The sequence below is a fragment of the Heptranchias perlo genome, chromosome 10 (genome assembly GCF_035084215.1).
Source record: "Heptranchias perlo isolate sHepPer1 chromosome 10, sHepPer1.hap1, whole genome shotgun sequence".
Lineage (NCBI taxonomy): Eukaryota > Metazoa > Chordata > Chondrichthyes > Hexanchiformes > Hexanchidae > Heptranchias > Heptranchias perlo.
In genome coordinates, this window is record NC_090334.1 from 3,899,083 (window position 1) to 3,914,294 (window position 15,212).

General features: G+C 47.2%; 1 protein-coding gene across 1 annotated transcript in view; it reads right to left on the reverse strand.

Annotated features, from left to right (window-relative positions):
• The window catches only part of rtf1 (RTF1 homolog, Paf1/RNA polymerase II complex component), a 55,219-nt gene that overhangs the window by 14,972 nt on the left and 25,035 nt on the right, over window positions 1–15,212 (reverse strand). The window contains exons 8-12 of the mRNA XM_067991146.1: window positions 12,388–12,565; window positions 5,796–5,878; window positions 1,789–1,876; window positions 1,219–1,326; window positions 196–273 (exon numbers count right to left, since the gene is read on the reverse strand). Of these exons, the coding sequence (XP_067847247.1) occupies window positions 196–273; window positions 1,219–1,326; window positions 1,789–1,876; window positions 5,796–5,878; window positions 12,388–12,565 (535 nt within the window). The remainder of the gene's footprint in view (window positions 1–195; window positions 274–1,218; window positions 1,327–1,788; window positions 1,877–5,795; window positions 5,879–12,387; window positions 12,566–15,212) is intronic.

Consider the following 15,212-nt stretch of genomic DNA (forward strand, 5'->3'; position numbering starts at 1 on the left):
CCTGTTTTTCCCGGACCCCGATCAGTGAGGTATAGGTGTTCCTGGGCTAGACTGGGGGCCCGATATCGGCACCGATCAATAGGATGAGAACACCCCCAAAACACCCTACACCCCGCACCCCCAAACCCCACCTGAGTGACACACCACATGCAAAAAGTAATACACACACATCCATATATACACAGTGGCACTCACCTTTTCTTTCATGAGCTGAGTCTTTTTCATGGCGTAATTGGAAGGCGCTTTCCTGAATCGGTCCTTCTCTTTCACAATCTGCAAGTACAGGACAGCACTGCTCAACGAGGGCAAGAACATGACTGTTACTCGCAGCTTTGGCCACTTAATTAGGTGTCGAGCTGTTCTCAGTTTTAGGAGTAGGTTTCATGCTCCTGTATATTCAGACAGCAACGTAGCTGCTGGAGGTGATTTTGTACAATACTGCCCGAATCTCCACTGTCCAGATGGTCTCCCATATAATACCCCACTTCCCACAATGCACCTCCGGGCTCCCTCCGACCCTTCGGTTAGTAAAGGAAGGTCCCAGGTTTAATCCCCAGTCTAAGCTAGCCACCATAGGTTGAAGTGTTTGTGTCGAGTCCAATAATATATTTTAATCTGACTCTGCATGTTTTAAAATGTATTCCCAAGTATTTTATTTAATATTACAGTAACCATTTTATACATGCATAGCTAACTTATCCTACTGGGTAGCTCGCAAAGCAAATGGATCATTTAAGGAATTGTGGAACTGTATTTCTCCCCTCACCCAAAAGGAGACTGAGCTATGCTCTGGTCATTCACCTTTGGAATCGAGTTAAATCGAGCCCAGACTGACTGGATGAGTCTCCTCTGTCTGCATGGGACCAACTTGAAATGAACCACTGGTGGACATGGGCCCAGTGTGAAAATGCCCCTACTTTGGCATTAAACTCACAATCTCAGAGGCTGCAGAATGGTTGGTGCGGAATAGGGAACTGGGTCAGACGAGGCTGGCAGTGTACTTTGGTGTTGGGTCCTTACTCCGCTCCCTATCCTGCTACAAGTGTCCCGGGGCCATTAAGTGACTCTCCCTCTCCTTGACAGGGATAAAGGATAAAGTCTGTGTGTCCACTTGAGTGGAATATGTTTAACCACTAAACAAATGAAGTGACAAAGAGAATGGAAAAAAAGACATTTAGCAACTTTGCTCGATTGTTTGGCTCTTGCTGAGTTGCATACCTCTTCAATGTCGCGGTCATTGAATTTATACTCCAGTGCCTGTTTAATCTGCTGTTCCTTCCTGTTAACTTCATCCATGGTTGGTAACTGCATCCCTCCAATCATTATCTGAAACAATGGGAACCACAGGTTAAACTCTCTATGAGGCTCAGGGACTCAATGCTCACCCCAGGCCTCTGAACCCCCACCCACTCCAGGCCCCGGAATCCCACCCTCCCCAACCCCAGGCCCCAGCAACCCCCCCCACCCACCAGAGGCCCTAGGGACCCTCCCACCCATCCAACAGGCCCCGGGACTCCCCCCACAGCTGCTTTAGCCATGAGCAGGGTTGAAGGCCATTCGCAGCAGTTACCCTGCAAGCTCTCCACAACTTTTGGAACAGTGACTCCAATTCCATTTGAGCCATTCGTATTATTTTGCATATAGATCCTTCAGCTACCAGAGCACATGGTTGCGTTAAGGCAGCGGCCTTGCAGTTCGTCAACTTCCACACTGCCAGCACATTCTTCTTAATTTTAAGCGGCACAAAACCAAAACCAACAAACCACCGCCCGCTCCCACAGAACTCACCGTTTCCCTCCATTTCATGAACTCTGTTTCTGTGAATTCCTGGTTCGATACAAACTCGAGTCGAAACACCCGTTCATCTGTGCCATGTCTGCAAATAAACAATCACACTTCCATTATTGGAGAAAGGAAAACAAGATAGAAAATAAAACTTGTAGCCTCACTGTTGCTTGCAGTTAATCTGGGAAATACTGGAACTCTTCATATCTCACAGCATAATACATTTCCAGCTCCCTGACAAATTGAAGGAAGGTACTGTGGCTGTAGAACAGAACCCAGAACAAGCAAGTTTCCAAGTTCGGTCCCAATGATCCGCTCGGTTCCCTGATCTCAGGCAGCAGGGGCGTTACATTGGCCTCGCTGCCCTGGACGGGGAGGGCGTTGGGAAACGGAGCCAAGGTCCCTACTCCTGATCGCTATCCAGCAACTCCACCTACTTGATGGGGGGGGGGGGGGGGGGCGCGGAAAAGAGGACAGGACCAGGATCAGCGTGACTCCGATCCCTACCGACACGAAACAAACATAAGAATTAGGAGCAGGAGTAGGCCATACGGCCCCTTGAGCCTGCTCCGCCATTCAGTCAGATCACGGCTGATCTTTGACTTCAACTCCACTTGCCTGCCCGATTCCCATATCCCTTGATCCCCCTAGAGTCAAAAATCTATTGATCTCAGCCTTGAATATACTCAACAACTCAGCATCCACAGCCCTCTGGGGTAGAGAATTCCAAAGATTCACAACTCTCTGAATGAAGAAATTTCTCATCTCAGTCTTCAATGGCCGACCCCTTATCCTGAGACTATGCCCCCTAGTTCTAGACTCTCCAGCCAGGGGAAACAACCTCTCAGCATCTACCCTGTTAAGCCCCCTCAGAATCTTATATATTTCAATGAGATCACCTCTCATTCTTCTAAACTCCAGAGAGTATAGGCCCATTCTACTCAACCTCTCTTCATAGGACAACCCTCTCATCCCAGGAATCAATCTAGTGAACCTTCATTGCACTGCCTCTAAGGCAAGTATATCCTTCCTTAGTTAAAGAGACCAAAACTGTACACAGTACTCCAGGTGAGGTCTCACCAAAGCCCTGTACAATTGCAGTAAGACTTCCTTACTCTTGTACTCCAACCCCCTTGCAATAAAGGCCATTTGCTTTTCTAATTGCCTGCTGTACCTGCATATTAACTTTTTGTGTTTCTTGTACAAGGACACCCGAATCCCTCTGAACACCAACATTTAAGAGTTTCTCACCATTTAAAAAATATTCCGTTTTTTTATTCTCCCTACCAAAGTGAATAACCTCACATTTCTCCACATTATACTCCTCCTGCCATCTTCTTGCCCACTCACTTAACCTGTCTATATCCCTTTGCAGACTCTGTCCTCCTCACAGCTTACTTTAAGAACATAAGAACATAAGAAATTGGAGCAGGAGTAGGCCAATCGGCCCCTCGAGCCTGCTCCGCCATTCAATAAGATCATGGCTGATCTGATCCCAACCACAAATCTAAAGAACACAAGAAGTCGGAGCAGGACCCGGCCACATAGCCCCTGGGCCCTCTCCGCCACCCACAGGGCATTGACCGATCCGAACTCAGCTTCATGTCCAATTTCCTGCCCGCTCCCCATAACCCCTAATTCCCTTTACTTCTAGGAAACTGTCTATTTCTGTTTTAAATTTATCTAATGATGTAGCTTCCACAGCTTCCTGGGGCAGCAAATTCCACAGACCTACCACCCTCTGAGTGAAGAAGTTTCTCCTCATCTCAGTTTTGAAAGAGCAGCCCCTTATTCTAAGATTATGCCCCCTAGTTCTAGTTTCACCCATCTTTGGGAACATCCTTACTGCATCCACCCGATCAAGACCCTTCACAATTTTATATGTTTCAATAAGATCGCCTCTCATTCTTCTGAACTCCAATGAGTAGAGTCCCAATCTACTCAACCTCTCCTCATATGTCCGCCCCACTTAGCTTTGTATCGTCGGCAAACTTGGATACATTACACTCGGTCCTTTCATCTAAGTCATTAATATGGATTGTAAATAGCTGAGGCCCAAGCACCGATCCCTGCGGCACTCCACTAGTTATAGCCTGCCAACTTGAAAATGACCCGTTTATCCCTACTCTCTGTTTTCTGTCTGTTAACCAATCCTCTATCCATGCTAATATGTTCCCCCCAACCCCATGAGCCCTAACCTTGTGTAACAAGTACTAGAAGGCTGCCTTTACCCATGGAACTGCACACTAGAAGAGCAGCCATCACCCGTGGGAGAGGAGAAAACATTGGGGGGGAGGGGTGCTGGGGAAGTTTGTTTCCTCACTGTGATTTAATAAATTATGTTTAATGTCAAATCTTCAGCTGGGTTGAAGCAGGACATCCCACATCACATGGCGCAGTCACTGAACAGGATGGTGTAGTAGTACAAGCTCCTCCCTTGCACGTAAACCCACTCTCAACATGGCTGCTGCTTCACAATCAATCCACCAACATCCAGCAGCCTAATAGCCGAGGCACCACTGGGGTGGTTCTGAACTATACTGATCAGAAGGTCCTGGACTCAGTCCCTGGTCAGTTGGCTGACCTTAGTGGTATGGCATTATGACTGATCTCATTATCCCTGGGTTCATGGAAATTCATCCGATCTGGGGTCTGACCAATTTCAATTAATCCCATAGGAACAGGGAGAAGGTCATTCAGCCCCTCGAGCCTGTTCCGCCATTCTATTAGGTCATGGCTGATCTGTATCTTAACTCCATCTACCCGCCTTGATTCCGTAACCCTTAATATCCTTGCCTAACAAAAATCTATCAAACTCAGTCTTGAAATTTTCAATTAACCCCCAGTCTCAACAGCTTTTTGGGCGTGTGTTTTCCAGATTTTCATGACCCTTTGTGTGAAGAAGTGCTTCCTAACATCGCCTTTGAAGGGCCTAGCTCTAATTTTAAGGTTATGTCCCCTTGTTTTGGACTCCCCCCACCAGAGGAAATAGTTTCTCTCTATCTACCCTATCAAATCCTTTAATCACCTAAAACACCTCAATTACATGACCCCTTAATTCCAGCTGGAAAGAGCCTGTGCCTGCTTCTGGTAAGGATAGGGTCCAGTTAGGCTGCGACGCCCCATGTAGTCAAGCAGCCCCGGTGATCACCATTTTGGCTGACTCATGGAGTAGTTATCTGAGTACAGTATTGGAGAGTTGGTTCTACCCCTTGAACCACAATCCAACAGCAGCTATCTTCTGGAGAGTAAATTGGGGCAAGGGTGAAGGAGAGAAGCTAACAGGATAAAATGTGTTCAACAGGGACTGAGAGGGGCATTTGACCTTTGCACCGACTGAAAACAAAGGGATAGGATCAGAACAATTCACAGAAGCAAAATGCCGCAGATCATAATCAAGGCTCCCATTTTCTCAGACAGCAGCTGCTGGTAATGGTTCTGCTGTGACCATTTACACCTCCTCTGGACCCATCTTTTGTTTCTATACTTGTCCCATTACCACCTCCGTTTGCCTTGCACCATCATTTTCTGTTTTTACAGATTTCCAGCATCCACAGGATTTTGCTTTTGATCATTTAATCACTCCGGCCCGCCACCCTATCACAGAACTACCCTTTTACTCTTTCCTCTTCGCCAATCTTTCCCCCCGGCCCGTTTTACCCTGGCTCTGTATTGCTTAATAACTGTTTATCTCTAACTTCTCCCGGTTCTGATGAAAGGTCATCAACCTGAAACATTAACACTGTTTCTCTCTCCATAGATGCTGCCTGACCTGCTGAGTGTTTCCAGCATTTTTGGTTTTTATTTAAGCTCCATTCACAGCCTTCTTACACACCACACGTTTTTCAAAGCAGAGAGTTCCACTGCAATTGCATGATCTAATTGGTCCAGACCAAACAACATTTCGTAAGATCCAGTAACACCAGTGATGTCGGGACTGTATTAGACAACTGGCCAAACACACAATACTCTGGGAACCTTGGCTTTGACTGTTTTGATTCTCTACCTACCGTAACTGCAGGCCTTTGTTTGTCCTGGTACTGCCCAGTTGATAGACCTTTCCAGTTTCTACAACACCAGTGATCTCTGTGACCTGGAAGCAGAGAGAGGTATTTAGAACCAGCCATCTCACACGGTGGTACTGAGACACCTAAATGAAGGCCCATGGCCCATACAGCGCAGGATACCAAGGTTGGCGACAGTAGAAGAGATGAGCTGAGCCAATGTCAAGCTTGGGTCTTAAAAGTCTGTGGGGAACATTAAAAGGGAACTCTTCAGTTTTGAATGCCCAAGGAATGAGTTAGCGGAGAAGTGGTGCAACGAGCCTTGATTACAACAGAGTGAGGATGCTAGCAGGATGTGTGTGTGATATTTAGAGTCTAGAAGGGAAATTCAGAGAATCACTGAGCATAATATTGACAAAATGGAGACACACAAAAGGCTGTGACAGAGAGCAAGGGGTGGGAACAGGGTAAAAGGTATGCAGGAGCTGCTACAACAGCCACCCCTGATGGGGAGCAATGTTCAAGTCATGGGTGGATTTTGCAGCTGTGGGGAAAAGAAGTGTTTGGCACACAAGCGGAAACAGCTGCTGGGAGACAGTTTTAATAAAATGGAGGAAAGAGTGAGGGATGAACAAAAAAACACTAAGGATGGAGCTGCAAGGTAAGGGGTGGAAACTCTCAGTTGGATTGTGACAGATATTTAAAAAACTGTCCGAGGAGAATTGAAACAGAGTTTCATTGCACTGTTCAAGGGTGTGCAAGAGATGTAGATGTAGTCAGGCAGTCAGAGAGTACTGGAGGTTATGTGCAACCTGCACTTTATGAATGGAAAATGGAATGATCAGCTGAAGCACAGGTAAGGGTGGATGATGAGGGGGCCGATGATCTTGCCTGCATTACGCACCCTATGGAATCTGCTCTAAGATTTTGGCCACTCCAGAGTGTACCAATGAGGAGGAGTGAACAGTGAGGAGGATAGTGATAGACTTCAAGACGACCTAGACAGGCTGGTGGAATGGGCGGACAAGTGGCAGATGAAGTTTAACGCAGAGAAGTGCAAAGTAATTCATTTTGGTAGGAAGAACAAGGAGAGGCAATATAAACTAACGGGTATAATTCTAAAAAGGGGGTGCAGGAACAGAGAGACCTGGGGGTATAGTGCACAAATCGTCGAAGGTGGCAGGGCAGGTTGAGAAAGCGGTTAAAAAAGCATATGGGATCCTGGGCTTTATAAATAGAGACATAGAGTACAAAAGCAAGGAAGTTATGATGAACCTTTATAAAACACTGGTTCAGCCACAACTGGAGTATTGAGTCCAGTTCTGGGCACCTCACTTTAGGAAGGATGTGAAGGCCTTAGAGAGGGTGCAGAAGAGATTTACTAGAATGATTCCAGGGATGAGGGACTTTAGTTACGTGGATAGACTGGAGAAGCTGGGGTTGTTCTCCTTAAAGCGGAGAAGGTTGAGAGGAGATTTGATAGAGGTATCCAAAATCATGAAAGGTCTATGTAAAGAATCTTACAACACCAGGTTATAGTCCAACAATTTTATTTGAAAATCACAAGCTTTCGGAGCTTACCTCCTTCGTCAGGTGAATGTTCACCTGACGAAGGAGGTAAGCTCCGAAAGCTTGTGATTTTCAAATAAAACTGCTGGACTATAACCTGGTGTTGTAAGATTCTTTACATTTGTCAACCCCAGTCCATCACCGGCATCTCCACATCATGAAAGGTCTAGACAGAGTAGATAGAGAGAAACTGCTCCCATTGGCAGAAGGGTCAAGAACCAGAGGACACAGATTTAAGGTGATTGGGCAAAGAACCAAAGGTGACATGAGGAAATACTTTTTTTTTAAAAAAACACAGCGAGTGGTTATGATCTGGAATGCACTGCCCGAGGGGGTGGTGGAGGCAGATTCAAACGTGGCTTTCAAAAGGGAACTGGATAAGTACTTGAAGGGAAAAAATTTGCAGGGCTACAGGAAAAGGGTGGGGAGTGGGACTAGCTGGATTGCTCTTGCAGAGAGTCAGCACGGACTCAATGGGCCAAATGGCCTCCTTCCGTGCTGTAACCATTCTACGATTTGATGGTCATGGCAGAGATTGACATGCAAGCTTATTGCAGGCTCTCCCCTCAGTTCCCCCCAGACCCCTGGTCAGTGGTTTTCAACATCAAGCTTCAACACTGCTCCTGCTCCCCCAGCGCAACGGAGAGGGATGGGATTCTTTTCTTGTTACTATGGATGTTGGATAGCCTTACTCAAATTGTTTTCTCACTGTAGACCCAGAATCAGGGGAGAGGAGAGGGATTAACAGCACCCAATCCGCACCAAACCAACATTTCAACATGCCATGAACAAAGGGAGAGAAACAGGAAACAAGTCGCCAATTGTCTCATAACGGGACAAAAAAAAAATTACCCGTAAAGGATTGTTTTGAACTGCCTTTTCAAAGTCAGATCTGCCATTTATCCACTAAGGGTCTCTTACGTTTCTGCAACATTGTGATTTTTACCCATTTGGCCCTAAAGGGTTTAATAATGTGAGTGATAGGAAGTCAGAATCAGGATACAAAGGGTTAATTCCCAGAGTTCCAACAGCTTTCCAACTTGACAGTGCCGATGAACAATGTGTGGCTGGGAATTGTTGACATGATCCTGAGGGATGTGACATTAAAAACTGTTCACTTTTGCATCCAAATTAGTGCTGCGACAATGGGAGACCATTGAGCACATTCTAGAGCTGTTCACACCATTCATGCTGGGTGTAATCGGCCCAGCAAGGGGGACCTGAGCGAAACAGTGCTCCTAACACCAAGGGAGCAGGCTTCTCATTTGATTGGTAGCTTAGCAAGCCAATCCCCAATATAGGGAGCGAGTGGAGGGAGGAGTCAGCAATTAGCCTTCGTCCCTCTCTCTGGAGAAGTCATTCTACAGCAGTTGAGGGTCTGGAATTATGATAGGGGCAGAGGGGTCGTATTTTTCAGTCAGCCAGAGAGTGGTTGCAAGTCCCCAGGCTGAGGCATGAATGGCCTATCAGAGTAATGTTAATGAAGATTAGTTCAGGAATTGCTAACTCGCGAGCTTAGGTCGTGACAGGGGCAGTGTTGTGCACTTCGGTATGTTTTATGATATGAGCAGTAGGGAATGGAGTGGATCTCGTTGTAAAAACTATGCTCATATATATCATGTGAAATAAAGTAGTTTGTTGATTTGCATTGGTCTTGTCTCAGGTGCTTTTCAGTCCACTTTCTGAAAGGATAGGACGACACACTCGACAGAGGAAGAGAGATCGTCAAGTCCAGTACATAAAGCGAGAATGTGCTCAATGGTCTCCCATTGTCTCAGCACTAATTTGGATGCAAAAGTGAACAGTTTTAATGGCCGTCACATCCCTCAGGATCACACCAACAATTCCCAGCCATACATGACAGTGATGAAGAGTCAGAAAGTTGTGCTGGAACTCTGGGAATTAACCCTTTGTATCCTGATTCTGACTTCCTATCACTCACATTATTAAACCCTTCAGGGCCAAATGGGTAAAAATCACAATGTTACAGAAACGTAAGAGACCCTCAGTGGATAAATGGCAGATCTGACTTTGAAAAGGCAGTTCAAAACAATCCTTTACGGGTGATTTTTTTTGTCCAGTTATGAGACAATTGGCGACTTGTTTCCTGTTGTCCTGTTTCTCTCCCTTTGCTCATGGCATGTCAAAATGTTAGTTTTGTGCGGATTGGGTGCTGTTAATCTCTCTCCTCTCCCCTGATTCTGGGTCGACAGTGAGAAAACAATTTGGGTAAGGCTATCCAACATCCATAGCAACAGGAAAAGGTCCCCAGGTCATGCCATCATTCAACTAGATAAAAGGTGCTCTCCAGACCATAGGGCACACAAGATCCCCTTTACTGGGGTACCCAAAACATCTACAGTCACACCTCCACACTGACCCTAAACGTCTACAGTCACACCTCCACACTGACCCTAAACGTCTACAGTCACACCTCCACACTGACCCTAAACATCTACAGTCACACCTCCACACTGACCCTAAACATCTAGTCACACCTCCACACTGACCCTAAACATCTAGTCACACCTCCACACTGACCCTAAACATCTACAGTCACACCTCCACACTGACCCTAAACATCTACAGTCACACCTCCACACTGACCCTAAACGTCTACAGTCACACCTCCACACTGACCCTAAACATCTACAGTCACACCTCCACACTGACCCTAAACATCTACAGTCACACCTCCACACTGACCCTAAACATCTACAGTCACACCTCCACACTGACCCTAAACATCTAGTCACACCTCCACACTGACCCTAAACGTCTACAGTCACACCTCCACACTGAGCCTAAACATCTACAGTCACACCTCCACACTGAGCCTAAACATCTACAGTCACACCTCCACACTGAGCCTAAACATCTACAGTCACACCTCCACACTGAGCCTAAACATCTACAGTCACACCTCCACACTGACCCTAAACATCTACAGTCACACCTCCACACTGACCCTAAACATCTACAGTCACACCTCCACACTGACCCTAAACATCTACAGTCACACCTCCACACTGACCCTAAACGTCTACAGTCACACCTCCACACTGACCCTAAACATCTACAGTCACACCTCCACACTGAGCCTAAACATCTACAGTCACACCTCCACACTGAGCCTAAACATCTACAGTCACACCTCCACACTGAGCCTAAACATCTACAGTCACACCTCCACACTGACCCTAAACATCTACAGTCACACCTCCACACTGACCCTAAACATCTACAGTCACACCTCCACACTGACCCTAAACATCTACAGTCACACCTCCACACTGACCCTAAACATCTAGTCACACCTCCACACTGACCCTAAACATCTACAGTCACACCTCCACACTGACCCTAAACATCTACAGTCACACCTCCACACTGACCCTAAACATCTACAGTCACACCTCCACACTGACCCTAAACATCTACAGTCACACCTCCACACTGACCCTAAACATCTACAGTCACACCTCCACACTGACCCTAAACATCTACAGTCACACCTCCACACTGACCCTAAACATCTAGTCACACCTCCACACTGACCCTAAACATCTACAGTCACACCTCCACACTGACCCTAAACATCTAGTCACACCTCCACACTGACCCTAAACATCTAGTCACACCTCCACACTGACCCTAAACATCTACAGTCACACCTCCACACTGACCCTAAACGTCTACAGTCACACCTCCACACTGAGCCTAAACATCTACAGTCACACCTCCACACTGAGCCTAAACATCTACAGTCACACCTCCACACTGACCCTAAACGTCTACAGTCACACCTCCACACTGACCCTAAACATCTACAGTCACACCTCCACACTGACCCTAAACATCTAGTCACACCTCCACACTGACCCTAAACATCTAGTCACACCTCCACACTGACCCTAAACGTCTACAGTCACACCTCCACACTGAGCCTAAACATCTACAGTCACACCTCCACACTGACCCTAAACATCTACAGTCACACCTCCACACTGACCCTAAACATCTACAGTCACACCTCCACACTGACCCTAAACATCTACAGTCACACCTCCACACTGACCCTAAACATCTACAGTCACACCTCCACACTGACCCTAAACATCTACAGTCACACCTCCACACTGACCCTAAACATCTACAGTCACACCTCCACACTGACCCTAAACATCTACAGTCACACCTTCACACTGACCCTAAACATCTACAGTCACACCTCCACACTGACCCTAAACATCTACAGTCACACCTCCACACTGACCCTAAACATCTACAGTCACACCTCCACACTGACCCTAAACATCTAGTCACACCTCCACACTGACCCTAAACATCTAGTCACACCTCCACACTGACCCTAAACATCTACAGTCACACCTCCACACTGACCCTAAACATCTACAGTCACACCTCCACACTGACCCTAAACATCTACAGTCACACCTCCACACTGACCCTAAACATCTACAGTCACACCTCCACACTGACCCTAAACATCTACAGTCACACCTCCACACTGACCCTAAACATCTACAGTCACACCTTCACACTGACCCTAAACATCTACAGTCACACCTCCACACTGACCCTAAACATCTACAGTCACACCTCCACACTGACCCTAAACATCTACAGTCACACCTCCACACTGACCCTAAACATCTAGTCACACCTCCACACTGACCCTAAACATCTACAGTCACACCTCCACACTGACCCTAAACATCTACAGTCACACCTCCACACTGACCCTAAACATCTACAGTCACACCTCCACACTGACCCTAAACATCTACAGTCACACCTCCACACTGACCCTAAACATCTACAGTCACACCTTCACACTGACCCTAAACATCTACAGTCACACCTCCACACTGACCCTAAACATCTACAGTCACACCTCCACACTGACCCTAAACATCTACAGTCACACCTCCACACTGACCCTAAACATCTACAGTCACACCTCCACACTGACCCTAAACATCTACAGTCACACCTTCACACTTACCCTGTACACCGGCTTCCCATTGTTGTTTCCAATGCCAATGCGGACAAAGCAGCCAACCACCGTTTTGGAAAAGAAGGGCATGTGACACCATCGCTCCAGTTTATACCGTGAAAGCCTGATTTTGTTGAGTTCCTCTGGTAAAGTGACCGGCAGTGACTTGGCTGGAACGTCCTCCTTTCTGCCGAAATATAAACAACAAAAGTTAATCTCGGGGTCAATTAACTGAAATCTTGTTATCAGCACTAGGCAGCAAGCATCTCAACACATTTCCAATCACAAAGGAAAATCAGCCAGGTTCTTGCTCCCAATCATTATCTATGAATTCTCTAAACATACAAGGTGAGGACAAGGTCGGGCTCAACTCCAGTCCTTTCTGGGATCGAACCTGTCCTGACACTAACTGCCCATTTACAATGTATAAATCTAAAGCTATTAACTAAAGCCACTACTCTTCCAACTTGTGCAAAAATCATAGAAACGTCACCAGAGTTCTTTCTTCCCACTCTCCTGCCACCATCCCAGGCTTGAATTCTCCCTTCGCTAAAAGCGCAGGTACCCTCTGTGCCTCTCTTGGCCGAGCTGCTATATCCTCCACTCACCACCATTCTCACCCAACGTACCCGCTGGGGGCTACCCTCAATAACTTTAGAGTCGGTTCAGAGAAGGTTCACTTGACTGATTCCTGCAATGGGGGGGTTATCTTATGAGGAAAGGTTGGACAAGTTGGGCCTGTATACACTGGAGTTTAGAAGAATGAGAGGTGATCTTATTGAAACATATAAGATCCTGAGGGGACCTGAAGCGGTAGATGCTGAGAGGATGTTTCTCCTTGTGGGAGAGACTAGAACTAGGGACCACAGTTTAAAAATAAGGGGTCTCTCAATTAAGACGGTGATGAGGAGAATTTTTTTCTCTCAGAGGGTCGTGAGTCTGTGGAACTCCCTTCCCCAGAGAGCGGTGGAGGCAGGGTCATTGAATATTTTTAAGGCTGAGTTAGATAAGATTCCTGATTAACAAGGGAGTCAAAGGTTATAGTAGGTAGATGGGAAAGTAGGGCTGAGGTCACAACCAGATCAGCCATGATCTTATCAAATGGCAGAGCAGGCTCGAGGGGCCGAATGGCTGACTCCTGCTCTTAATTCGTATGTTCGTAACAACCTTCTTCCCATCCCTCTCAGCCCACGCACCACTGCCTCCTTAGACTCCGGTGGAAGATCGCTGAATCCCCCACCATCAACATTCTGGGGGTCACCATTGACCAGAAACTTAACTGGACCAGCCATATAAATACTGTGGCTACAAGAGCAGGTCAGAGGCTGGGTATTCTGCAGCGAGTGACTCACCTCCTGACTCCCCAGAGCCTTTCCACCATCTACAAGGCACAAGTCAGGAGTGTGATGGAATACTCTCCACTTGCCTGGATGAGTGCAGCTCCAACACTCAAGAAGCTCAACACCATCCAGGACAAAGCTGCCCGCTTGATTGGCACCCCATCCACCACCCTAAACATTCACGCCGTGGCTGCAGTGTGTACCATCTACAAGATGCACTGCAGCAACTTGCCAAGGCTTCTTCAACAGCACCTCCAAAACCCGCGACCTCAACCACCTAGAAGGACAAGGGCAACAAGTACACGGGAACACCACCACCTGCACGTTCCCCCCCCCAAGTCACACACCATCCCGACTTGGAAATATATCGCCGTTCCTTAATTGTTGCTGGGTCAAAATCCTGGAACTCCCTTCCTAACAGCTCAGTGGGAGAATCTTCACCACACGGACTGCAGCGGTTCAAGAAGACGGTTCACCACCACCTTCTCAAGGGTAATTAGGGATGGGGAATAAATGCTGGCCTTGCCAGCGACGCCCACATCCCATGAACGAATATTTAAAAAGTATCCACTCACTTGCGAATAAGGCTCTTACAATCCACAGCCTTACTGCTGACGCGTTGAAGTGAAGATTGCTTCACCTTGGCCTTCAATGAAGCCTCCCACCTGCCTATATGTTCTACCACCTGCTCCACCCAAATCACCACAGTGGCGGAGTGGCCCTTACTACCAAGTCACACTTGGTCTCTCTTCCCACCCCCCCACCACTCTTCTGTCACCTCCTCCTCCTTCGAGCATCTTAATCTGTTCCAATCCTCTCAACTCTCCTTTAAAATCCTCATTGTTTATCAGCCCCCACGTCACATCCCAAGATATCCTCACTTCTTTCCTCCATCAGCTTCTGCACTGAGTGACGACCCATCTTCACTGATTTCAATTTTCGTATCAGCTCCACTGGCCCTCTCCTCCGAATTCACTGTCCTCCTACCTCCCTAAACCTCACCCTCCATTTTTATGCTCAGCCCCTCGATCTCCTTATCTCCCATGGTCTCGATCACTGAGAAAGCAACCTCCAACCACCCACATCCCACAAACCCCTTCCGTCCTGAAAAATACCTCTCCCCACCAAGTCTCTTGCAACTCAAACTCCCACATGTCCATTCTGTGGCCATCCATTCAACACACTCTCTGTAGCTGTTGATTTCTTCAACCACTTCCTCATTTCCACCTTTGATGCTTTATCCCCCCAGCAAAACATTCACCTCCCCCCCACCGGGAACACATTCACTCCCTCAAGTCTAAGAGGTGCAAATTTGAGCGTATCTGATGCACAACTGATTCAGCCATTCATTGACAGAGCTCAGTGTGGTCCAGCCAGACCTATCAGGCCTCGCTCTCCTTTGCCAAAACCACCCACTACTTTAGGATCATCTGGGAGGGCAAAGATAACCCCTGGCTTCTTCACTGTCCCCTCCACTCATCAACAAGTACGAGG